Source organism: Lynx rufus, unplaced genomic scaffold (genome assembly GCF_022079265.1).
Source record: "Lynx rufus isolate CCGP_SWC_20201006 ecotype Redwood Valley unplaced genomic scaffold, mLynRuf1.p SCAF_5, whole genome shotgun sequence".
Lineage (NCBI taxonomy): Eukaryota > Metazoa > Chordata > Mammalia > Carnivora > Felidae > Lynx > Lynx rufus.
This window is the reverse complement of record NW_025814867.1, coordinates 81,324,902-81,352,723: the sequence shown is the minus strand read 5'-3', so window position 1 is coordinate 81,352,723 and position 27,822 is coordinate 81,324,902. Positions and strand designations below refer to the sequence as shown.

At 38.8% G+C, this 27,822-nt stretch overlaps 1 protein-coding gene across 1 annotated transcript in view; it reads right to left on the bottom strand.

Annotated features, from left to right (window-relative positions):
* The window catches only part of IL1RAP (interleukin 1 receptor accessory protein), a 124,811-nt gene that overhangs the window by 71,780 nt on the left and 25,209 nt on the right, over positions 1–27,822 (bottom strand). The window contains exon 2 of the mRNA XM_047100087.1: positions 4,977–5,041. Within this exon, the coding sequence (XP_046956043.1) occupies positions 4,977–5,040 (64 nt within the window). The 5' untranslated portion in view covers position 5,041. The remainder of the gene's footprint in view (positions 1–4,976; positions 5,042–27,822) is intronic.

The following is a 27,822-nucleotide window of genomic DNA, read 5'->3' as shown; positions in this document are numbered from 1 at the left end:
CATTTATTTTGACAGAGAGACAGAGAACATGAAGAATGGAGGAAGGTCAGAGACAGAGAATCCCAAGCAGGCTCTGAGAGCCCAATGTGGGGCTCAATCTCATGAACTGTGAGATCATGACCTGAGCCGAAATCAAGAGTCAGAGCTTAACCAACTGAGCCACCCAGGTGCCCCAAGAAGGCAATGTAGTTTAAAATTTTTTTTCAACGTTTTTTATTTATTTTTGGGACAGAGAGAGACAGAGCATGAACGGGGGAGGGGCAGAGAGAGAGGGAGACACAGAATCGGAAACAGGCTCCAGGCTCTGAGCCATCAGCCCAGAGCCTGACACAGGGCTCGAACTCACGGACCGCGAGATTGTGACCTGGCTGAAGTCGGACGCTTAACCGACTGCGCCACCCAGGCGCCCCAAGAAGGCAATGTAGTTTAAAGGAAAGAGGTCTGCTTCGGGAGTTGAGGCAGTCTTCAGAACCTAGGTCTACTGGACATGCCACCAGACCACTGTTAACCTAGGTCACTTCTTTGGTTCTTCTTTTCCTAAACCATAAAATGTGTGTAAGAATCTCCAGGTTCCCAACCCCAGTCTCCATTGTTTTCTGTGACATTAATGACAATGTGTGTGAAATCTAGCCCTGTACCTGGCACATAGTCATCTGTTGACCTTGAAATAAAAAACAATATTCAAAGATCTGTGTGTGTGTGTGTGTGTGTGTGTGTGTGTGTGTGCATGCACCTGGAGTGACAATGCAGTGCTATCTTTTTCACATGGTCTCTGTAACAAATAATTTTGAAATGGCAATATTTTTTAAAGTCACCATATTACATGTGGTGCCATTCTCAACCCTGTCCCCAGCGTGGAATCACAAACTGCAAATATTTATTTCTACTCTAAAGGCAGTTTTAACAGTTCAACTTCTAACATGTTGCCAATGGAACACACCAAGGAGAAATGTGTGACAAGTTGCTTTCAGAATTGTTGCAAAACAAAACTTCTTTGAGTTTAGTATCAGAAATGTTCAATACCATAAGAAGCAAAAATGGGAATATTGAATTTTGAGCTTACAGTGCAGTGATTTTCCTCCTGAAGAAAACAACTAAGGTGGGGGACGGAGGAGTCATGAGGGAAGATATTTCTTATCTAAAAAGCGCAGAAATCTATTGAGTGGTTCTTTAACAGTTAGCGAAACCTGTGACCCTTTGGATTTTAATCTTTTTTTTTTTTAATTGTGTGAGGATCTAGTTGAAGTCATAGTTATGTTACGTATTAGCTTTGTGACTTTGGGTAATTCACTTAACCTCTTTAATTCTAATTTTCTTTTTCAAAACAGGTGGTTACAACAGCCTGACCGCTTTATATTTTGGGAGTGAGAGTCAAATGATATTGGATATGTAAAATGCAAAGTGCTTTTTCAGCAAAGGAAGGTTTATTATTACCACTATAACTACCACATTATATTATCACCATTATAATTATCCAAGCTCTAATTCCTTAAAAGTAAATGCTTTTTTCTTAAGCATTTGCTTTAATGGCCACCTGAGATGAAAATATTGCTTCCACTTCCCTGAATGAATAAGGAAATCCTAGTATTGCTACCAGAAAGATTGTGTTCTGAGGTCAGAATTCTGTGCCTTGAAGTCCAGTTCACTGCACTTAAAACACACTGCATGGAACTAAAGCTCTTATGTCAATATGGCTTCTTTTTTAAATGTGGGGCTTTCCAGGAGTGCCTGGGTGGCTCAGTCAAATAAGTGTCTGACTCTAGATTTTGGCTGAGGTCATGATCTCGGTTCCTGGGATCAAGCCCCAGGTATGGCTCTGAGCTGACAGTGTGGAGCCTGCTTGGGATTCTTTCTCCTTTGCCCCTCCCCTGATCATGCTGGCTCTCTCTCTCTCTCAAAATAAAGAAAATTATGTTTTTTATTTTTTTTTAATTTTTAATGTTTATTTATTTTTGGAGAGAGAGAGGGGGAGAGAGAGCACAAGCAGGGGAGAAGCATAGAGAGAGGGAGACACAGAATCTGAAACAGGCTCCAGACTCTGAGCTGTCAGCACAGAGCCCGACGTGGGGCTCGAACTCACAAACAGTGAGATCATGACCTGAGCCGAAGCCGGATGCTCAACCAACTGAGCCACGCAAGCACCTCTAAAATTATGGTTTTTAAATGTGGGGCTCCCCTTAAAAGAAGAGACCACACGGAAAGGCCCAGAACAACCAAACAAGACTCCTACTAATATCATATGCATGTACATTGATTTAGGGTTTTCTGGCTATTACCCCTTTATTCTTCACATCAATCTGTGATTCCATTAAAGCTAGGAACATGAAGCATAGGAAGAAGCTCATGGAAGGCCAACAAGTCTGCCAGCATCTATATGGTTGTACGAAGTGATACCTTGATGTATGAGAAGTTGGTTGATTCCCCCAACACGTGCAATGGTCTCTTTTGTCCCCTAGTAGCCCAGAGTTAGTTGCTCCTTTTATTTTTGTCAACAACGCTTCCTTTTTGTTCCTCTTCCTCCAACTAGGAAGTGCATCACTGACACAGACACAATATACCTTTTCATAAGGAAGGCAAATGAGTATGTGCCAGATGGGCTGAGGGGATTACAACATGTTTCCTGCTCCCATGGTGACTCAATGGGGCTGGTATGAAAACTTATCTTATTCAAGAAGTCAGCTTCCCCGGCAGAGTTATGAGTCACAGTTCCTGGGTAGAAAACTTGCTTTCCAATAGCATTTGGGGTGGGGGGTGGGGGACCTCCTTGGATGGATTACAGTAAAGGTCATTCAGAAAAGCAACACTGCCAGGATGGCTGGGGAGATACCAGTACCCTCAAACTTCTGAGATCTCACTGATCTCTCAACAAGAGTAACACGGTCAACTCTCCCTTTACCTTCAAGGGGAGGCAGGACATAAAACCATATCGATGAATTACTGGTATGAATCCAAACAAGTCCCATTATAAAATTGGCCAATTTGGGCAAAAGGGATGTGAAGGGACTTTTTTCCATCCATTTATGAAATATCTATACAGAGAGAGTGCCTACTATGTGTCTACATACCAATCATTACTGCAAGTATTTGGGTAACAAACAAAGAGGACAAGTCCTTGTCCTTGCACAGCTTACAAGTAGAGAAATTGGGAAGGAAGGAGAAAGGGAAGGGGGCAGGGGGAAGAGAGAGAGAGAGGAGAAGAAAAGAGAAGAGGGCAGGGAGGAAAAAGAAGAGAAAGGAGGAGAAGGAGACAAGAGAAAATTTGTATAATGTCAGGAAATGATGAATGTCATAAAGGAAACTAAAGGTGGGTATAGGAATGTGTGATTGGCAGGGCTATTCTAGTTAAGGTGGTTAAAGAAGGCCTCTGTAAGTAGATAACATTCAAGCATAGAACTAAATCAAATAAGAACTGATTATAATCAGGGATTATGTTCAACATGTTTAAAATTAAGGACATCACAGCACTGACCAGTCACATGAGACACTCAATCGAGCAGGAAAGATGCTGATCTAAACAGCCATTAGATCTGTGTACTAGTGGTTCCCAGCTGCATATCAGTGCAGGTTAGCAAATATGCTTTCCTTGTGAAAAGGGCCAATGAGGTTGGAAGTTATCTTTACTTCTCTCAGCTTTGAGTCGTACTCTGTCCTAGTTATACCCTTTCTTTAGTGCTATTTTTGGTTTCTGATAAAATGCTTTAAGTGGTATAGAAAAACTGAAACATACCCAGAAAAGATAATCAGGTTGAAGAGGGCTCAAATCCATGGTATGTGAAGAACATAGGAAAACACTGTCAAGGTTATATGATCACTATTTTAAAATTTCTGAAGACCTCTCACACAGGAGAGGAATTAAAATAATGGTATTCAAAGTATTCTCCATGGTCTTCAGGGGAACTATACATGAGAAGCTTCTTCAAATGAAGATATCTAGGTTCCTTGAATTAAAATTAGACTACCACTGGATTGACTATTTTCTACTTAAATCAAGCCGTTGAACCAGAGAAATGTGGAAATGACGAAAACAAATCTCAATCATGTATACTAGAAAGCTTTGTAAGAACTTGGCCAGTCCAAAGACATATGGGCTGCAATGAGATGATTACTAGGTAGAGTTACCATGGAACCGTTCTGAGCAGTAATTCTGGAGATGAGAGGAGCCCTGAAAGGATGAACTTTCGAATCCCTTGTGAATCTGATTTCACATGATCCAGTTCCGTGATGACCGAGTTTGATTATTCAAACTCAAACAAGCTTTGGCTGGCTTCTCTTAAGAAGAAACACCCAGGGGCACCTGGATGGTTCAGTTGGCTGAGCGTCTGACTTCAGCTTAGGCCATGATCTCGTGGCTCATGAATTTGAGCCCCAGGTCGGGCTCTGTGCTGACAGCTCAGAGACTGGAGCCTGCTTTGGATTCTGTGTCTCCCTCTGTCTCTCTGGCCCTCTCCTGTTCATTCTCTGTCTCTCAAAAATGAATAAACATTAAAAAAAAAAGTTTAAAAAAAGAAGCAACACCCAAAAAAAAAAAAATGAGCCTAATGATAGATAGAAGCAGTATGACAGGAACCCATCATTCTTAAAAGGTCTCAATGGACTGTTAGCTCCAAGGCCTCTTCCACTACGTCCTGAAGTTTAAAAAACAGGGTCATGCTACCATCTCTGTCATTTCTTGTCTCAGAAGACCTGAGGTGAAGGGAAAGAAGCCAGATTCTAGTTGGCTTGGATATGATGGAAAATTCCTATATTTAGACATACCAGACCACTGCCCAAAGTACACTATGCCCCTTAAAGACTAAAGGTGTCAGTGGTCCTCCCATCACCAAAATTCTATTTCTTTCATATCTGTGAATCTATGGTACCACAAAAGACAATGGATTTAAATATTATTTTGTCTTAACTCATTTTTCAGAGAGTTGACACATTATACCATAGAGATCATCTGTACCTTAATAGATTGCCAAAAACCATTCACTTACCTGAGGCATCACTTTGCAGGATCCCATAGAAGTAGAGACTCATTACACACCACAGAAGTCCCATCCTGTCAACATAAATACAAAGTTAAGGGAGAGTACTTATCACACTCTCAAGAGTTTAATAATTACTGCATCCCCATGCTGACTATGGACGGGGACCTGTTCTAACACGTTTACAATATTAACAAATTTAATTGCAGGAACCAACCAATAAAATAGTTTTTTTTTCTTTCATCACCCATACTACAGATAAGGAAACTGATACAAGTTTAAATAACATAGCCAACCTCCTTTGCCTAGAAAGTGGTAGAATAATGGTCAAACTCCAGCAGTTTGGCTCTAGAACAATCTCTTAATTATTCAACTATAACTGCCTACTTAAGAAAAATATTCCTCTTCAATGTTTTCATCAGGAGTCACATTTCTGGCAGATAAATTTGATCTCTTTAGCATTCTCGTGGTCTGGAAATATTTTATGACCCAGGCACTTCTCCTTCTTAGTGATAAATAGAAAGTCTAGAAATCCTGGGTTCAAACTCGGTTTATAGTCCACTACACTCTGACTTTATAGCAGGGGGAAATGTATAAACCTCATGTCCTGCTGTGCCTGCTCTCCTCTTCTCCTTGGAAGAGACAAATGATGAGGGTAAAGTCGGGTTTCTGTGACGGTTAGCCTTTCTATTGATAACCAGCTGAACCAGCCAACTAGCAAGAACTATGCCCTTACATTTGGTTGCATGATCTCTAATACAGAAGGCCTAGAGATTTAACAATCCTGCGAAACTTATTTCCTTACTACCTTAGACATACCTTCCCCCTGATAAATCCTTGGTAGGGATATAACTACCAATACCTGGATATTTCTGAAAAATTCCATATTCAAGGCTGTTGCTGTTTTGAACACAGCAGTCACCTATGGGTGCTTACAGAGGTCTTGATAACTTGTCCAGATCTCATTTCTAGTAAGTGACAGAGATGAGATTTATGCCACATCCAGCCAATAATAGCCCATGACACAAGGTTCACAACCATAGGGACCCAATAATCTAAAAAAAGGTGTAAGAGGTATTTGATAGGGTGGCCACACAATAGCACTTTTAATGAGACACGTGTGGGGGCACCTGGGTGGCTCCGTTAGTTAAGCATCCAACTTCGGCTCAGGTCATGATCTCATGGTTTGTGAGTTGGAGTCCTGCATCAGGCTCTGTGCTGACAGCTCAGAGCTTGGAGCCTGCTTCAGATTCTGTGTCTCCCTCTCTCTCTCTGCCCCTCCCCAGCTCACGCTCTGACTCTGTCTCTCAAAAATGAATAAACATTAAAAAAAGAAAATTTAAATGAGACACCTGTAAGAGTGTGGCACCAAAACAAAGGTATAAACTGGTACTGCCTGAGCAGTCCAGAGTACCTGCTCACTTTAAAGGACAATGCAAGTTTCCGACACCTGTCACCTCTCTTGATCACTGATCACCACAAATCTCCAGTTCATATTGTACTCTCTCCTTTAGCATGACTGTTCAAAAACCACAAGTGAGTTTATTATATCCTAAACAACCTTTTTATCCCAGAGATTAAGTGTTTCTTTCTTACCACCACCATTCCCTTCCAATTCTTATATTGTTAACTTAGGGCACTCTTCTGTCATTAATTTATTCAATAAAACATGTGCTGAGCACTTTCTGTTTACAAGTCTCTGTGATACAAATACAGGGTCCTCCTCTAAAGGCATTTCTTCCCAGTAGAGGACATAAATAATTACAACGTCACAGCTATGAACAAGACACATGCAGAGGCACTATAAGGTATACAAAGATTTATCAGACAAGTTCGAGCACTAAGCAGGTCTAGCAAAGACTTAAAATGTGCACAAAAATAATGACAGTACAAAGTAAATACTGATAAGCATAGAGAGGAACAGATAAGTGTTATGGAAGATTAGCCAAAGAAAGAGATTACTTCAGCCAAAGCAATCAAAGAAGACTAAATACAAGAAGTAGCTTTTGAACTGAGCAAGAACTGAATTGAAGCAGAAGGAAAATGGGGAAAAGAAACTCAGTGGAGAATAATGTTCACAGATAGGAAAAGCATGGAACATAAAAAGGAAATAATCTGTAAATAATTCAGTTTGGCTCAAGCACAGGGTATTAGTAAAAGAACGATAAAGAGTTTGTTGGAAGGCGGGGAGTGTTAGGATCAGATTCCAGGAAGGCCTTGAATAACAAGCAAAGGACTCAGGATTTAATTTAAACAGAAAATAGGGAATCAATGAAGGTTTCTGATTAGAAGACTGACTTGATCATCAAATTGTGCCTTCTGGAGATCATTCTTGCCAGAATGTATGGATGTATTGCCACTAAATTCTGTCTTTTTATTTATTTATTTATTTATTTATTTATTTATTTATTTATTTTTTAAATACATGAAATTTATTGTCAAACTGGTTTCCATACAACACCCAGTGCTCATCCCAAAAGATGCCCTCTTCAATATCCATCATCCACCCTCCCCTCCCTCCCACCCCCCATCAGCCCTCAGTTTGTTCTCATTTTTTAAGAGTCTCTTATGCTTTGGCTCTCTCCCACTCTAACCTCTCTCTTTTTTTTTTTTTTCCTTTAAATTCTGTCTTGAAATCATTTTGTCTCCTGAGCCTGTCATCACAGTAATTGTTTAACTCCTAGCTTTGTGTCATCTATGAACTTGATCAGCATGCCACCTATGTCCTCATCCAAGTCATTAATAAAAGTATTTAATAATTCTGCATTAATCATTGTCAGTGGAGAACAACCAGATATTTCATTGCAGATTCAGGGCACAGTAACTTCAGCCTCAATACTCCCTGTGCTAAAGCACTCTCCCTCTCAAATTGCTTTTGGCTATATATAAAAAAACAAACAAAACAAAACAAAACAAAACAAAACAAAACAAAACAAAACAAAACCAAAAGCCCACACCTCTGGATTGTCCCAATTCGCCTGTTTATAAGCTGCTGAATTCCTAGGGCAACACTTAGAAGACATTCTAATTAGTGTGACTGAGGGCCTTAATTGATATTCCCTTGAGTAACTGGATTATTTCAGAGGCAGCAAGGAGTCAGGTCATCAAGGTAAAGCCAATCTAAAGATAACCTGTGTGCAAACACAAATCCAGGGTCAGTCCTGTCCTGTGATGAATTAGAATAAAGCAGATTGAAAAGAAAATGTGATTGTGCAGGCTGGTTTGACAGACTAAAGGTACCAAGGTTAGTGGGAGGAGGTTGGCTGGTTTATTTAACATCGTCTTCCGTTCTCCCTCAGAATTTTATTATTGTGACTAGTAATACATTTTTGGTTCTTGTGTCTTGGGGAGAGAGGGTGCTGGATATTTTCAGAGATGGAAAAGCTGTCAGAAAACAAAGGAACCTGCCTAATAACACACAGTTTCTCATGGTCTGAATTACAACCCAGCTTTAGATTACTGCCATGGCATTTAACAGACTCTGCCCTTGCTTCAGATGATTGCAACCAACAAAAATAAATTCCCAGTCAGCCTTTCCTGCACTATCCATTTTACCTACCGTCTAATCATTTTCATACGTCCCCTCTTAGGTATTGGTACTTCGCTCCTATTTAATTCCACTGTTCCCTGGTATATCAACTCAGATGCCAATACCACCTGGCAAAAAGTTTCAAACATGTACTTATTTTTATGTAATCAGCAATAATATTAATGATGATTGTCAACATGTGGTCAGCACTTTAACATCTACCCCTGCATATGAATCATTCCATTGCCTGCATTCTCTAGGCTTACTAAGCTTCAGGATCTCCTTACCTCTGAGTCAGGTCTGAACAATGATTCTCTCACAGAGCCAGCAGGTGACAGGCTGAAACTAGGTCTCCTACCCCAAGGCTGGTATTATCCCTGAATCACTTCGCCTTCTTCCTGCACTGTAACATTTCACCAGGCCACAGGACTGGATTTCTCACTCAGTTTCCTGATTCCACATTTAGCCCATACCCAGATCCTAGCCACTCTTTGAAGCCCATCTACCTAGTTGGAACATGGACCTTCCACCTGGGGCTTGTCAGCACTCTTTTCCAGAAGCCTGAATTCTGTCCCCCATAAGGTCTTGCTCCAAGCTAGATATGCCTCCCATAACCACAGAGTTGCCATGAGCTGCTTCATTCCTGGTTGACAGATGTCCTTTGCTATGATCTGTGCACTGAAAACTTGGCCGTAAACACCAAGCTACAAACCCTAGATGGTAATCTCCATGCCGGGTCAACCCTGCAGCCAAATCACTTCCTTAAGTCCTGATCCCATCCAGATCATAACTTACTGATAAACTCAGTAACTGTACCTAACTTACTTCTCTAACTTACTAATAAACTTTGAGCAGATTTTGCATGTATGCTCACCTAAGATATGACAAACAAGCCTTTAAAGGACATGAGACAAGTTATTAATTATCCCATCTTACAGAAAGGGAGCAATGGCATTTATTAAGAAATCAAAGTTATTTTCATCATCCATCTTTTATCTAGTTCACAGTTTTTGAACCATAAAGGGACCCTTATGCAGAATACTTCAGAAAAGAATATTTACCAGTAAATAAAATTACCAACAAAGTGACATGGAAAACTCTAATGATGAGTAAAACGAAGTAAGCAAAACCCACTTTGTTTCTCTTAACGAACGCAGCTATAAACCTGGGAAGAATGCATAAAACAATTATATGAAGACTCCAAAAAGTAAATAAAGCACATTCTTTTCAAGTACACATAGGAAATTTACCAAGATCAGCTATATTATGAACTATAAATTAAACCTTAACAACTTTAAAAGAATTGAGCATATATGCTCTAACTATAGAATTAAACTAGAAACCAATAAAAGAAAACGACAGGATAATACTCGAACACTTAGAAATTAAGGTATATACAGCTGAGCCTTGAACAAGAAAGGGTTAGGGGTGTTGACCATCCACACAGTCAAAAATCCATGCATAACTTTTGGTTCCTCAAAAACTTAACTACTAACAACCTACTGTTGACAGGAAGGCTTACCATTAATACAAAGAGTTGGTTAACACATATTTTGTATGCTATATATGTTATATACAATATTCTTACAATAGAATAAGCTAGAGAAAAGAAAATGTTATTAAGAAAATCATAAGAAACAGAAAATACATTGACAGAAATGTAGTACGTTTATTGAAAAAAAAAATCTGTGTATAAGTGGATCTGCACAATTCAAAACCATGTTATTCAAGGGTCAATCGTGTGTCTAAATAATTCATGGGTCAAAAAGAAGACTATTAGAAAATTCTTAAACTGAACAAAAATGAAAATACAACATACCAAAACGAGTGGGATGCAGCTAATACAGCATTTAGAAAATAATTTATAGTATTAAAAGGTTTACATTAGAAAAGAAGAAAAATTTGAAGTCAATAAGCTATTCATCTACCTTAAGAACCTAGAATAAGAGGAGAAAAATACAAGCAAGCAAAATGAAGGAAATGATGAAAAGTAGAGATGAAAAAATTTTAAAGAGAAAAAAAAATGAACCCAAAAGTTGGTTTTTTGAAGAGAACAACAACAATAAAAAACTTGGTAAACCTCTAACCAGGTAAACCAATGGAAAAAAAAAGACACATATCACTAATATCAGAAATAAAAGAGGCTACATCACTAATGATCATGGGGCATTAAAATGGTAATAAAGGGGAAACTGGTAATTAAGGGAATACTAAATATTCTAGTCACATATTACACAATTTTGATGAAATGGACCAATATTTCAAAGCCCACAAACTACCAAAGCTCATCCAAAATGAAATGTACAATGTTATTGGTCCTATCATTATTTTTTTTAATTAAATTTGCTATTAGAAACCTTACAAAAAAGAAATTTCCAAGCTCCAGATGATTTCACTGGTGAATCTGACCAAACATTTGAAGAATAAATATCATCTCTTCTAGATAATCTCTTCCAGAAAATAAAAGACAAAACAATTACCAGTTCATTTCATGACACAACATTACTCTGATTCGAAATTCTGCCACAGATGATATAAGTAAACAAATCTACAGATATCCCACAACCAAGCAGAGTTCAACCCAGGAATGCAACACCGGTTTCAGTATTTTAAAAGGCCAAAAAAGTATACCACATGATTATCTTAATTGACGCAAGAAGAACATTTGACAAAATTCAGTATCCATTCATGATAAAAGTCCTTAGCAAACTAAGAATAGAAGGGAACCTCCTCAAACCAATAAAGAGTATCTATAAAAAACCTACAGCTAACATAACATCTAATGTTGAAAACCAAATACTTTTCCACTCAGATCAGCAGCAAGACAAGGATATTCATTGTTAGTACTATTCACCATCATCCTGGAAGTCTTAACTAGTACAGTAAGGCTAGTCACAGATGATGTAATTTTCAACATAGAAAACCCTAAAGAATTTATTACAAAAAAAGAAGTCACAGCATACGTAATTAACATGAAAAAATTATATATACTAGCAATAACAACGGTAAACAAAACTTTTTTAAGTTTATTTATTTAGTTTGAAAGAGAGAGAGCACAAGTGTGCGTGCAGGGATGGGGCAGGAAGAGAGGGAGAGAGACAGAATACCCAGCAGACCCCTACTCACAGTGCGGAGCCCAATGCAGGGCTTGAACTCACAAACCCAAACCGTGAGATCATGACCAAAGCAGAAACCAAGAGTCAGAGGACGCTTAACTGACTGAGCCACCCAGGTGCCTAGAAAACAAAACTTTTTAAAAGACTCCTTATAATAAGGGGAGCCTGGGTGGCTCAGTTAGTTAAGCATCTGACTTTGGCTCAGGTCATGATATCACTGCTCCTGACTTCGAGCCCCACATCAGGCTTTCTCCAGGAGCCTGGAGCCTACTTCAGATTCTGTCTCTGTTTCTCTGCCCCTCCCCTGCTTGTGTTCTCATTCTCTCTCTCTCAAATATAAAATAAAAAAAAAAAACATTAAAAGAATTTAAAAATAAATAAATAAAAAGACTTGTTATAATAACTAAAAAAAATGCTGAGCAAAAAGTCTAACCAATATGTAAAAAGGTCTGTATGCTGAAATATATAAAATATTGATAAAAGAAATCAAAGATGACCTAAATAAATAGAAATACATGGTTGGCAAAATGGCCTCATGCCCTAAATCCCTGGAATCTGTTTTGTTGCCCTACTTAGCCAAAAAAACTCTGCAAACATAATTAACGTTATGGACTTCAAAATATGGAGATTATACTAGATGATCCACATGGACTCAATCTAATCGTTAACATCAGCCCTTAAGCAAAGAACTTTCTCTGGTTAAAGTCAGAGAGATGTAGCAGACAGACAAATGATGGAAATGTGAAGTGAGAAAAGAACTTGAGAGGACTTTGGTGTTAAAGATAAATGTAGTAACCTGTCAAGTACCTTCTGTTTGGTTGCTGGTGACCTTCTACAGCTGTGAGAGATTTTCAGCTGATAGCCTGACAGCCAGCGAGAGAATGGTAACTAGGGCCTTCAACATGGGAAATAAAATTCTACCAACAACTTGAAGATGTGGTGAAAGAGGAACTCTCTTACACTCAGTAGGAATGCAAACTGATGCAGCCACTTGGAAAACAGCATAGAGGTTCCTCAAAAAATTAAAAATAGAACTATCCTACAATCCAGCAATCATACCACTAGGTATTTACCCGAAGAATACAAAAATATTAATTGAAAGAGATACATACACCCCGATGTCCACAGCGGCATTATTTACAACAGCCAAATTATGGAAGCAGCTCAAGTGCCCATCAATAGATAAGTGGATAAAAATGATGTGGTATATATATACAATGGAATATTATTCAGCCATAAAAAAAGAATGAAATCTTGCCATTTGCAGCAACATGGATGGAGCTAGAGAGTATTATGCTAAGTGAAGTGAGTCAGTCAGAGAAAGACAAATACCATATGTTTTCACTCATATGTGGAATTTAGGAGCAAAAAAAAATGAGCAAAGGGGGGGAAGTGAGAGGGAGCGCTGCAAAAAAATAGACTCTCCACTGTAGAGAACAAAGTGATGGCTACTAGAAGGGAGATGGAGGTATGAGTTATAAAGATAATGGGTATTATGGAGTGCACTGGTTGTGATGAGCACTGGGTAATGTATGGAACTGTTGAATCACTACCGTGCACACCTGAAACTAATATTACATTTTAGGTTAACTCACTGGAATTTAAATAAAAACTTTCAAAAAATCTTCCCAGCTTTGCAACCATACTCTTCTCCAGAGCCTCCAGAAAGGAACATAACCTTGGTGACACTTTAACTTTAGCCACGTAAGACACTAGGCAGAGAATATTGTACCTGAACCGATTCACAGAAACTGTGATGTAATACATGGATGTTGTTTTAAGCCACCACGTTTCTGGTAATTTATTAGTGGCAATAGAAAATAATGCAAGAGACATACCATATTTATGGATTGAAAGACTCCGCATAGAAAGATGTCAATTCTCCCCCCACATTAATCGACATATGTAATAAAATTCCAATAAAAAATCTTAGCAAGATTTGTTGATAGATATGGACAAGCTGATTTTAAAATGTATATGGAAAGAGAAATGCCTTGAATTTTGACAAACATTTTGAAAACGAAGAATAAAGTTGTAGGAATCACAGTATAAGCATCCCAACTTTTTAAAAAATTGAAGTACAGTTGACAAAATATAATATTAGTTTCAGGGATACAACATGGTGATTTGACAATTACATACATTACAAAATGTTCACCATGGTACAGTTATCATCTGTCACCATACAAAGCTATTACAATATTGACTATACATATACTGTACTTTTCATCCGTATGACTTACTAATTTTACAACTTGAAGTCTGTGCCTCTTAATCACCTTCACCTGTTTTACCCATTGCCCATCACCTATAGTAACCACACGTAATCACATTTGTTCTCTGTATTTATAAGTCTATTTCTGTTCTTTATTTGTCTGTTGGTTTTTTAAGATTCCACATATAAGTGAAGTCATTTGGTATCTGCCTTTTTTCGTCTGACTTAAATGCTTAGCATAATATCCTCTAGGTCCATCCATGTTGTGAACGGTAAAATCTCCTTCTGTGCATGGGGTTGTGTGTATACACAACGTTTTCTTTATCCATCTAAACAACCCAGTTTTAAATGTCAAAAGTCAAAAGTAAAAGAGACATTTACTGAAAAGGATATTCAGGAGGTAAATTAACACAGGAAAGGATGTTCAACATCATCAGCCATAAGGGAAATGAAAATTAAAAGCACAAAATTAGATACCACTACATACCTTTCAGAATCACTAAAGTAAGAAATACTGGCAATGCTGAGTGCTAAACAGAATACAGAGCAACTGAAACCGTCCTACTGCGGTGACTACACAATGGCACTGCCTCTCTGGAAAATCACATGGCCACTTCTTAGAAAGTCAAACATACACTTGCCATAGGATGCAGCATCCCCACTCCTGGGTATTTACCCAAGAGAACTGGAAACTTATGTTGACACAAAAACCTGTACATGAGTGTTTACGGCAGCTCTGTTATTAATTGTCAAAAACTGGACACAACTCAAATGCCCTTCAACAGGCAAATGGATAAACAAACTGGTATACTGGAAAAAATAGCCTACTCTTCAGCAAGACAAAGCAACGAGCTGTACATAACAACAACTTGGATGAATGCCAAAGGTATTATGTTAAGAGAAAAAAGGCAGTCTCAATAGGTTACCAACTGTCCAGTTCCATCTAAATGACATACCTGAAAAGACAAAACGAGAGTGACAGAGAACAGATCAGGGGCTAGAAGTAGTGGGCAGGTGTTAACTATAAAGGGATAGCACAGTAGTGTCTTTGGGATGATAGAAGAGTCTGTGTCCTGACTGGGTCAGTGATTAAATGAGTCTATACAATTCATAGAGTTGTACTTTTAAAAAAGTCAATCTTATTGTATGTTAATTAAAAATTTATCTTTTTAAGTAGCATGAGTCTTCCTTTTTAACAGTTCTGCAAATGATTTGTGAACCCTTGTAGACAGGTTAAATAAATGAAAGCTGTTTTAACCTAAATATGGTTTCTATTTTCAAAATTTACTTTGAAAATAACACTGTCCTGTTGTTAAGTACTGAATGTTCCAGAAAAGTCCAGCAGTAGAAATACATAGAAAGATCAATGAAACATCCCCACTTTCAGCATAAGCCAGTGTCGCTAACCTTGATATAACAGCAGAGTCAAAGTTCACTCCAGAAAACATTGGCACACTCCTCTTAGATATTACCTTCCCCTTTGTTACGAAAGAGCTTCAGAGTGTTGGGAACTCTGAGAGGACATATATAATATACCACCTGCCACCTTTAGAAGCTTGGAATAGAATGTGAACAGATTGATATCCTTTTGTTCTTTAATATTTTGAACAGCAACATGCTCTGTGGAGTGAGGGAAGAAATATCATCAGTCTCATCCTTCATGAGAGAGAACTAGAACTAGGTTTTCAGTGAGATGAAGGTGAAAGAAACCTTAAGAAGCACACTACAGTTGGAGTTCTAAGTTTGATTGTTTGACCTTGAATAGCCTGAGAGAGGGGGAGATAAAGATTCATAACAACCACTTAAGAGTCATAAGCTGATCACTATCTTGATGACTAAGTTAAGACTGACATGCTAGATGTTCATGGACGCTTCTTAATGAGAATGAAAAGAGTGTTACATTTCCTAGTGGGTGGACAATTTGATGGTTAAGTATTAACCACGTACACAGGGAGACTGAGGCAGGAGTTTGCGTGGTGGGGGTGACAATACTTACCTCATCAGTCTGTTGGGAGGAGTGTAGTTGATAATTCCTGTAGAGGAGTTAGCACTGTCCAGGCACATAGGAAGCTTTCAGCAAATACTGATTATCATTATCTCTTATTAAAGTAGATAACAAACGTGAAAAACTTGAGAAAATGTGGAGCAGTTGACCAATGGGAGTTATCATTAATATTAGTTAAAAGAAGAAGAGCCCGAGTGACTTAGTTCAAGTTGACCATTGACCATTGGGCAAAACTTGCTGTACCAGGTCCAAGTGTAGTGCTCTATTCCCTAAATATTTCAGAGAAGACGGTCCTCTGATTGACAATAGTTGTAAATCCAGCCTCTGTACCTTATGGAAAAGCTAAGATTCTTATGATACCCTCTACAATCGAGTTGAACTTGGGGAGATTATGGTCCAGGGCGTTTTCCTTCTCTAGTCTTTCAATACCCCATTTTTTTTTTAAATGGAAGTAAAACCCTCCGCCATGACTATCTCATGAGGTGGTTACAGAGGACCAAATGATGTGACATGTGGACAGAGATTTAATATAATGTGTTATGCTGCTGGGTTTATGTGAAATAAGCTGAAATTTTTATTTTGCTTGTTTAAATTTGAAAGAATCTGAAGCAGTGGAGAACACTTCCTCAAAAAGGAACAGCATAAATTACTTACTTCACATCAGAACCTGGATTACTTTTGGCAATATTGATGGAGACAGGCAAGAATACATCTTCTAAGATCTGGTAATATTCTATCTTTTAGTCAGGTGATGGTTTCATAATGATGCATTTGTAACAATTCATCAATGTGTACACTTAGTATTTGTGTATTTTACTGTTAATATGTTATGCTTCTTCAAAATATTACGGAAAAACTTTCACTTGATTGAAGTTAGAGTGGTTTAAACAACACAGAGAGGTTAGAGAAAACTACAGGGTAACACTATAACCTTTTAAATCAAGAAACCAGCTTAACATCCAACACCGAATATGACAGGGAATCATTTCAGGGAGTTTTATGGCTGCGGTGGAGAAGAATATTTATGAGAATGTACCTAAGATTCCTTCTAAGTCACTCAACAAATATTTATCAAGCTCTGGACACACTCTGAGGGTGGAGGAGGGAAGGAAAATGCCCCTGTCCTCCTGGAGCTTATAGTCTTGAAGCACAGTGCTAAACCAAAGGCATTTTACAGTGTGTGAGAGGAGAGAGGAGGGAGCAGCTCCCTGGGGAAATATGATGCCATCTGGAGTTCAAGTAGGGAAGTAGGTGACATTACAGCTATCACAGACACAAAACAGTCATGTCACCTTATAGGCTCAGATCCAGTAACCTCCAGGTTAGGAAATTAATTACTTTTTCCAGCACAGAAAAGCTTCTTAGCCATCCGAGGTTTTCTCCCTTTAAATGTCATATAAGAACACTGCCACTAATAACCTCTAATTCAAAGGGATGTCCTGAATATCAGGATGCTGCCTTTGAGGTTCACAAGAGAAAGACATCACGTACAAACTGTTAGAGAGGCCACAGGTAACAAAGCTGTGGCCAAGTTTCCATTGATTTCTCCATAAAGACTGTACGCTCTTGCTTCTGCATCTACAGAATCAAATTTTGTTCAAATCAAGATTTATTGAACCCCTATTTCATATACTTTAATAGAAACTGTGAGGTATAGAGAAATAAACATACAGTTCTTATGATCATGGATCTAACAGTTTGGGAGGCAAGTCAGACTTACACACAAGAAAAAAGTAGAGACGAGAACAAGTATATGGTCATACTGTATAATCACACCAAAGTACATAATGGAAACTATCAAACTGTCATATCCCATAACGTGCATTCTGCCAAAGGACCATGTGGCCAAATGATTTTGAAGAGTGACACGTCCCAAAGTTCTTTCGTGGAGATTCAGTATACACATTAGCATTTTAAAGACTCTGGTCATCTGCCAAGTAAATATCCTGGTTGACTTGTTTCAGCACAGCATTAACCAAAGCTGTTTAACCCTGAACCCCTTTTTTATGCATTATACATCTTAGAGTTCCATTGGAAATCCTGCTACAGATAGTAAAAAATTTAACTGGGGAAGGGAGAGCCCGAACCCTAATTCCCAGATCAATCCTCAATTTATAAGATACAGATGCTTCTCAAAGTCACCCAACTTGGGGCTAAACTGGCTACCAGGGAAAGGAAGTAAATCGACAGTTCCCCACAACTTTATCCCCATTCTGCAGACTTTCCTGATTCTCTCTTATCTTGTCGCTGGCTAAAAGTAAATGATACCTTTTCTAAAAACTCTAAGCAGGTATCTGTACTTCTCTTAGAACCCTGAGAACTGTCTATCCTGATCTGTACTATTTAGGTTTTTTTTTCCCTTTTCGTCTCCCATTTTGGACCAGGACTCCAAGCTTATGTCCACAGTACAGCACTATTACACAATAAACACATATATGCATATGGCAACTGCCGAGAAGTAGGAAGAACCTATCCCAAGGACACAGTCAATCTCTGTTCTAGTTTGCTGTTGGTCACTCTTTAATTGTGTGCCCCTTAGATAATTTACTGTGGATCCCAGTATCGTCATCAGTAAGATAGGATTGCAAACATTTACTTCATAGGCTGCCGTAAGGATCAAATTAGACACTATTCATGGAAAAGCTTCATAACAGTGAAGTGTGATGCAAATATGAGATGTTAATGCTTTATTTTACACACATCTTCATGTGCAAACTAGATTGTTCAGCAGGGCTAAAAGCCATCCAAAGGATCCCCTCTCTTCCAAGAGTGGGTCTAGACACACGTCACTGTGAGCCCTGTGGCTCTCCTCAAAATCCACTGCTTAAATACTGAACCCACCTTCAGAAATTAGACTTGAATGGGTCTCTGCCATCTTGGTCTCACAACAGAATCAACTGTCCTTTCACAAGATCACTTCCCTGTGTCATCTTTGCTTCTGGCAGGAAAAAATGACTGGCTTGCTATCATCCATCAGACTAGAGCTTCACCTGCACTCGTCTTCAGGGACCTGGAAGCGTCAGGAGCTTCAGCTACTCAAACAGATCCCGTAGTGCCTAAGGGCTCCTCACTGTCAATTATGCAGAGAAACAAGAGGGATGGGTCCTGGGTCCTAGTCCTGACTCTTGCATTAATTAGTGGTATGACTCTGCTTATGCACCGCAGGTGGCTTAGTTTCCACAACTAGCTTTATTAAGAAGAGTTCAAGTCACAAGTTAAAAAAGAACTTTCACAGAAGACTTACCACGTACCAAACTGACACTGCTAATGATGAGAAAACACGGGGCCTTTAGGCCAGCCTCTGCTTTCAAGCATTCTGCCTGTTAGAGAGAACAATCCATTAGGCATCCTCTCCATTCCTACTTCCAGTCTTGTCCCTGAAATGCAGAGATAATATTCCAAGTCTTTCTGGGAACCCACATAAGCCAAAAGTAGAGAGCCTTAAAGAAAGTATCATCTCTCTGTATCTAAAGTGTTAAAGAACGTCCCCTTATGAACTAACACTGTGTGAGTCTGTGGGCATCTGTGTCCCGGTTGAAAAAATTCTATGGCTTCTTTCACGGCTTTTTGGACACCAGGATTATCCTGACAGATGGCAATGTGTACCCACCAGTCCCATAGTCTGGGATGTGACCTCAGTCTACCAGATCACTCTGGATGGAGGGAAGGGGTGAGGGGCTCTGGCCACAGTTCTTTACATATGCATTTGACATTTGGTGATTTTATTGCAAATAAAGTAAGAGCATGCAATCCCCCTTTCATCAGAATGACAATGGGCTGGAATTTTATAGTGCTATTATCTGCTGATCCATAAACCACTAAAAACTCAAGTGACCCTATTTCCAACAAATATGATACTTAGAAAAAAACAGTGCCCTCACAGAGAGGTGCTCAAGCAGCGCTTAATATGAGGTTTTAAAATGCTCTGACAAGAAAATTGAGCAGGAGGACAGAACATATACTAATATATGTGTATACATACACACACACATATCCATATATATATATATATATAGAGAGAGAGAGAGAGAGAGAGAGAGAGATAATATGTGTGTGTGTGTGTGTGTGTGTGTGTGGAGGAGGGTGGGTTAGACAAAGTACAAGTGGGGATTTTGTGATTTCCAATGCAAAGCTAATAAATGATAACTGAGGATCTACTATGCGACATTAAATGCTAAAAGATGAAACAGATTTGAACATCCAGGAACTCACAACCTACTAGGGATCTCCTAACATGCATATTGTTAATTACAACCCTGTAGCTAAATCTGTTCTTTTAGTTAAATGTTCCAATACCTGGTTCTTTCACTTAGTACCTGTAGAATATTGGTACAGATTACTTAATCTGTGTGTGCTTAGGTTCCTCAACTGTACAATGGGGGAGTATAACAGTCCCTACTTCATATGTTTGTTGACAGAATCTTATAAGTGAACATATACAAAATGCCTTAATGCATATTTACTATTATTATTTCTTTACACAAAGCAGTTTAGCTATGTTTGCTTACACCATCATAAGTATACAAATGAGTCCAAGGAACATGCTGTAAAGAAGGAATTATCTGCATTTTAATTGGCGGGGGAGGGGGAGGCAAGAGGGATTGGGGGGGATGAGAGGCTCCTTGAATCAGATGGCAATACAGCTGGACTCTGGAGACAGGTAACACGCTGAAATGCAGCCATGCATAGGAAGAAAGGCATTTAGTGCAAAATTAGAGTAAAACAAGCCTTACTTTTGACCACTGGGCATAGAACAGGAAGGAAAACTTGCTGAAAAATTCCAATTAGATGAATATTATCTTGCAGTTATGAAGTCCCTGAAACCACAGACTAAGAACAACTATTAGAAACAGAAACTTTGTCCTGCACATCATACCCAATGCAGCTGCTAATCATAGCAATGCATGGTTACCACTTTCTACTCTAGGTAGCAGTACTAGTGATTATAGGAGTTAATAGGGTATTACCCAAGCGATGGAGCCCTTAAACGCATGTTCAATTATGCCGACACTGCCAGTTCAAGAATGGAAGGCGTTCTCATTAGCACACGAAACACAATATTTTTAAAACACTGTGTCACTCACAAAGCTTATATATTCATATGTATATTCATTTAAGCCTCTTAAGACTGCCAGGAGTTTGACATTTAATATCAATCCCATTTTACAGAAAAAGTAGTGATTTCCCTAAAGGTCCAGCATTAATGGTGTTCAAACTCGGATACCTTGACCCCAAATCTCATGATCTTTCTACTATGTGCTCCCTCTCTGGTTTTGCTGCCATTATTCTAGATGTTTGTATCAGCAACATGGGGACAGAAACACTATTTTCTGCTGGGGGCTGAATGACTATCTTCTGCTGAGCAAACAATCTCAGCATTTATCATGTCCGAAAGGAAATCCCATGCTGCTTCATGCCATTGATCTGTAGCTGTCTCCAACAAAAGGACCTGAATGCCTGCTGTGGCCCTGGGAATTTTAAATAAGGAGTCAATGAGAGATGCTGGTAAGTGGTTCTGTAATTGTCTAGGGGCGGGTAAAACCTTGGTGGAATAATAATCATATCAAGATGCCGACTACATGAACGACCCTGCCATGCATTACAACAGGGTACTTCAACTCCAAAGCCTGGGGTGGCACGTCCGCATAATTAATCTCACTCTGCAATAACCCCACAGGGTCAGCAAGATTGGCATTCTGTAGCCGAAATTAATGTCCTATTATTTCAGTGCCCTTCAGTGTTTCTTCAGGTTCAGGAAAATAGTATCAGATGCAGCAGCTATGTTGACACAGACAAGGTTTTAAAGGATCGCCAAGTTACAAAATAAGTAAGTAAGTAAGTAAGTAAATAAATAAATAAATAAATAAAATCCTCCCATAAATCCTGGCAGGTAGACGGAGAATGAATTCAATACATACTCCTAATACCCCTACTAAATTCAAGGCTCTTAATAGTTTTATTTTATTCTTGGATTAACCTAGACCCTCCAAAGGTCACATGGTGATCCATATTGTCCAGCGTGGGCTTCTAGAGAATGATTTCAAGAAATTACATTTTGGTATTGTGTCCTCGTTTTAGAGAAATATTAAGTGATTAATATTAGATTAAAAATTAGGTTACAAAGTTATCTTCTTTTACAGGACTTCTCAGGGCCTTTAGAATGCTAATAATACACACTGTGAACCAAATCACTTAGGAATCATTCACAGTGCTCCTCAAACTTAATTGACTTTCAAATTTCTTGTTTAAAATATCTCCAAGTTATTAGGATTCTTGGCACAGTTTAGAAATGCTGACTGAAGTTCTTTCAGGAAGAAAGGGGTTTCATCTGTAAAAGGCACCCAGCAATAGGCCAGGCTTTGAGAAATTCCTGTAAATTCTCTCATAGGACATATTATTAAAAACTCCTAGTGAGGTATGGGTCATGAATTCTTAATTGAGGAAAAAAAGTGGGAAATTCAAATCAATTTTCTAATTTACTAAGCCATCCCCATGGCAATTTGATGGAGAAGCACTAACATAATGACTAGCTAAAATGAGACATAAGGCATGCTGGTGAACGTAAGTACAGTAATGCTATGCTCGGCCAGTATAGCTAATTGGAGTCGATTATGATTTCACTTCTTCTAGCATTTCGGATGCTTAAAGACCATTGCCAAATCAGAGTGTAAGACACCATAGATACAGAATCAGAAAACAGAGGGGAGCTGTTATTTCTTCAATTAGAAAAGGAGTCAACCACATAAAGGGACCCAGCAAATAACCCTTTCACCTCTGTGACCTTCATAGATGCCCGAAAAATTAAAGGTGTTCATTGGTCTGCCTTTCCCTGAAAAAGAGAAATATGAGAAAAGGCATGTATTCATTAGGCTGACTTAAAAACTGGTAGTATTTTTTGCATGTAAATACTTCTTTCTATCCACTGATGCTTGAAAAAACAGACCAAAATCTTATTTTCCAAAGCCCAAGGAAGCAATGCCTACCACATCACAAACAAGAAGGCAGTAAAAGCTTTAGGTAAGTTTTGGGTGCCATGAGGCACCCCTAATGACTGACTGATGGCAAGGACCAAACCAATTCTCCCACACAGCACAACTTAATTCTATTTCCCTGATGTCCTTCATGGGACATTCTGGATCCTCCAGGATCTGGTGCCACCAACTCCTCACCTCACCCTCTTCAGAACCCTTCTTATAAGCTCGGATTCCCACCACAGATTCCCACAGATGGTGCTACAAATCAGCACCATGCCTCCCTTCCCTTTAAATCATCCCTTCTGCCTTGTATGACCTGCATTCCCCTCTTCACATGAACACACACTGCCCGTCCTTCCAGATCGATTTCCACAAACATTTCCTTCATGAAATGTCCCTCCCCCTCTTAGCCCAGCCCAATTTATCCCTTCTCCCTACAACTTTGCCTTACCGTTCCAGTAATGGAATGTTCTACTTTGTATGATTGTTAAGTGTGTGTGTTTTCCCTCTTGAGATTGAGAACAGGGTCCACCTGTGAGGAATGTCTGTCTCCCAAGGCCTCGCATGAAGCTCGGCACACAGAAAGTGCTCAGTGCTGTGGGACTGAAAGATTGTGGTCTCCTGAATATTGTGATTCTACAGGCTGTTTCTCAGTCTAGGGAAATACTCTGACTCTGTCATTTGTTTTCCACACCTCTGGTCTCTCAGCACTCATCTCTTTCTCCAGATCACCTTTAGGGAGGTGTTTTCTCACTAAAATCTGTCAGACAATTTACAGGAATGCCCTGGGACTATCTTCTGCTTTGCCAGGGTAGTACTTGGTTATGCCTTATACTATGCACATTTGCATTTACCCCATGTATGATGCTTCTGAGCAAGTGAGACCCCAGTGAGCTCCTGCCCAAGTGTCTACACAGGGAAGTAGGCCCAGAATATTGTTTCACAGGGATTCACAGTGTCTGATTCAACATGATTGCAGCTCATTATTTTTTGGCCAGGGCGAGATCCCTGGGGCATGCTGCTGCTGGGCAAAAAGGAACTCCCTTCTTCTTAACTGTGTATGTTCCAGTAGATGACTGTATTTCTAACTGCTATTTCTAACTCCTCAGTAGCTCTGAGGAACGTCTAGATTAGAAAGGAAGAGGGGTGCCTGGGTGGCCGAGTCCGTTGAGCGTCCAACTCTTGATTTCAGCTCAGGTCATGATATCACAGTTCGTGAGTTCGAGTCCTACATCGGGCTCTGTATCAAGAGCACGGAGCTTGCTTGGGATTCTCTCTCTCCCTCTCTCTGTCTGCCCCTCATCCCCCGCTCAAAATTAATAAATATACTTAAAAAAAAGGAAGGGAGAACTGAGAAGAGGAATAACAGACATTCCTTTGGCCCCTTCATATCACTTCCCAAACCCTGAACTCTGGAGTTTTTACCTGAAGCATGATCTGGGCCAGGAGTGAGGGGTATGAGCAGGAACACAGGCAAGCAGAGAGTGGAGAGGTAATAAGGCAAGCCAGGACGATGAGTGGAAAAAACAGAACCCCAGGAAATTTCACTTTGAGAACAATATCTGTTCATTCAACAAATATTTTTCAAACCCCTACTCTCTACCAGGTACCTTACTCAACCAAAACAAGCCATGTTTTGACTGTAGGCTTCTTTTCGGGTCTTATTTTATTTGATATTCATGACACTTATTCAGAAAGAAATATAATTTTCCTGCTTCACAGATGAAGAAATTAGGTGCAAAAAGGTGAAGTGTCCTACTCAAGCTATCACAGCAATCACATAGCAGAGCTGGTTTCAAATAAGGTTCTCTGATTGCAGCAGATTGCTGACCGATTCTTCTGCCTTATTCTCCCCGACACCCATGGCAAGCTATGAACTAAACAGACGTAGGAAGTGTTCAATATTTAGCTTGCTGTGTTTCACAAAACAACCCAAAAGATCAATTAAAAACAATAAAGATTCACTGGAGCAAAGGTCATGGAAAATGCCAGTCTAGATTGGTAAAATCCCTGAATTATAAGCAAAAAAAAAAAAAATATCTCACTGGAAAAGCTTTTCTTTATTACTTTGAAAGTAATCGAGTGGCACAAATGATGTGTTTCTGGGAACTGCACAGACTTAGATTATTTGTAATTAGTGTAGCATCACTTGTGTAAATGGGGGCATGACATTCAAAGGTTTTAAAGTTGTTTTTCCCAGTCAGTTTCCCAAGAAAACACCTTTGTGTTTCGAATCTTGGGCAAATAGAACTCGACTTATCACTACAGGCAGGATGTTGAAATTTCACGGGCAGTTTTTAATAGGTAGGTTAAAATGCTAATGATGGTGGTTGCCAGGAGCTGGAGGGCAGAGGATACAGGAAGTTAGTGTTTAAAGGGTACAATTTCTGTTGAAACTTGGGATGATGGGAAAGTGCTGAAGATGGATGGTGGCGACAGTTGCACAACAATGTGAATGTACTCTCTGCCACAGAATGGTTAAGATGATAAACGTTATATATATTTTATCATGATAAAAAATGAAAATTAAAAAGATGCTAATGAATTTCAAAACATATTTCATCATGAAGGTATATATTTTTTTATACAAAGCCAAAGTCAACCGTCAGTTGAATCTCTGGTTGATAACAAACAAACAAACAAAAAATACTTTTATTCCAACCTGCATTAGTTAGACATATTAAAATATGCCCTAGCCTCTGTAAGAACAAATGCAAATTAAGAATAAGAGACTTAAGTCTCCTTAAAAATAAGGAAAGAGATTCCCACCACCCCCCTCACTTTTTGTCAACGCATTTACTTTAGAAAACTAGTCATTATTAGGTACTTCCCCTTTCTTTAAGTATATAAATCCTTTTGAAGATTACATAGGTCTCTTGTCACCTTTGTGACACAGAAATATCTTTCTCAAAGACCAGTGGGCCATAGACCAAAGACCATAGAGGTGCTGGGTCTCCTGAGTGGTTCAGTCGGTTAAGTGATCCACTTCGGCTCAGGTCATGATCTCACGGTTCATGAGTTCGAGCCCCACATCAGGCTCTGTGCTGACAGCTCAGAGCCTGGAGCCTACTTTGGATTCTGTCTGTCTGTCTCTCTCTCTCTGCCCCTCCCTGCTCATACTCTGTCTCTCTCTCAGAAATAAATAAACATTAAGAAAAAAATTTAAAAAAAAATGATAGAGATATTTCCTCTAGTTTCTGTTGGAGGAGAGATGCTTTACTTTGGTAGAATGCAATGCTCTAAGTTGTAGAACTACTTCCTGTCAGATCCAGCATTCCCACTCCTGGATATTTATCCAAAACAACTGAAATCAGGATCTCCAAGAAGTATCTTCACTCCCATACTCATTGTAGCACTATTCACAATAGCCAAGACATGGAGAAAACTTAAATGCCCAACCACAAATGAAGGGATAAAGAAAATGTTGTGTATAAATACAACGTAATACTACTCAGCCTTAAAAAAGAAGGAAATTTTGCAGTATGGGACAACATGGATGAACTTTGAGGACACTCTGCTAAGTGAAATAATCCAATCACAGAAAGACAAATACTACTTGTTTCTAGTTTGAAGAGGTATCTATAACAGTCAAATTCATAGAATCAGAGTGCAATGGTGGTTGCCAGGGGTTGCAGGGAGGGGAAAATGAGAGGTACTAATCAATGGGCATAGGTTTCAGTTAAGAAAGATGAATAAATTATAGAGATCTCCTTTACAGCATTGTACTTATAGTCAACAATAATGTATTTTAGACATATACATTTGTTAAAAGTGTAGATCTCAGGTTAAGAATCTGTACCACAGTAAAGTATAATTAAAACAAAATAAAGAGATGAGAAGTTTTTCATCTGAGTAAAATCAATTAACTAACAATTACCAAGTTAAGTCAGCATGAACTTTGCAGGACAAATTCATCCTACTTGAAAACAAGTTGTAGTTTATCTCAAAAATATGTATGCAATGAGATGCTTGGCCATATAAAAGCATAAGATTTCTTTCTGTTTTTGCCATCTCTTAGTGGGTTGCCTGTGATGTGTTTCATATCCTGGTTTAATGCTTACTTAATGATGAAAGTGTCTTCTTTCTCTCTTACCTTTGTGGAAAGGATTTCTGGGTTGAGAGGGTTTTTTCTTAATTATATTGCCACAACTATATGTAAATCTATAACATTTATACTATAACATGTATAATTTTCACTAAAATTAATTCTAGTGGGAGAAAAACGAAAACACAGACACACATGAGAGAAAAGACTAACTCTTTATTACAAACTGGCAGGAAAACTGAGGGCAAGTGAACATGTGGAAAAAAGGGAAAAACAAATTTTAAAATAATGAATGTTGGTATTTATGAAAGCAAATGAATGGCCAATGGAACAACCAGGACTGAAAGAAATTTCCCTACAGACAGGCTCATGACAAAAATTTTGTAAAATTACTTCCAAAAAGAGAATTCCATGCCTTCAGTTTCAAAATGGGTATCATACAAACATTAGTCCACCAAAGACAAGAAATGGAAAGTCTAAAGGGAAGAAAGGCAAAGAGACCTTGGGAAGGAGGGAGGAAAGGAGAGAGAGAGAGAGAGAGAGAACAACTGGGGGGGGCGGATATTAATGTGACTACAGTAATCAGAGTTCATAGAAACTTATCCTTCAATTTCTAACGAACTTCCTGTCATGTCTGCACATTTACTACCTCTTGGATTTCCCTTAAAAACACTCTGACAATTTTGTTATAGGGTTGTTAGCATTTATTCCTTTCTACCTTGTGTTAAGCTAGTTCTATATATGTCTCATCTCTTCTGATTTCATTGTGAGCACCTTAAGGGCTTGAGGGCAAAACAAGTTTTCTTATTACTTTTTTAGTTCTTGTTTGCATCATTACGATGTCACATGGAGAGCACAGGACTAGAAAATATCTTCTAAATAAATGAATGAATATAAGTAGAAAGAAGTATTCAAACAATTTTCATAATCTTAATAATCCCCCCCAAAAAGAGGAAACAGGCATTACATAT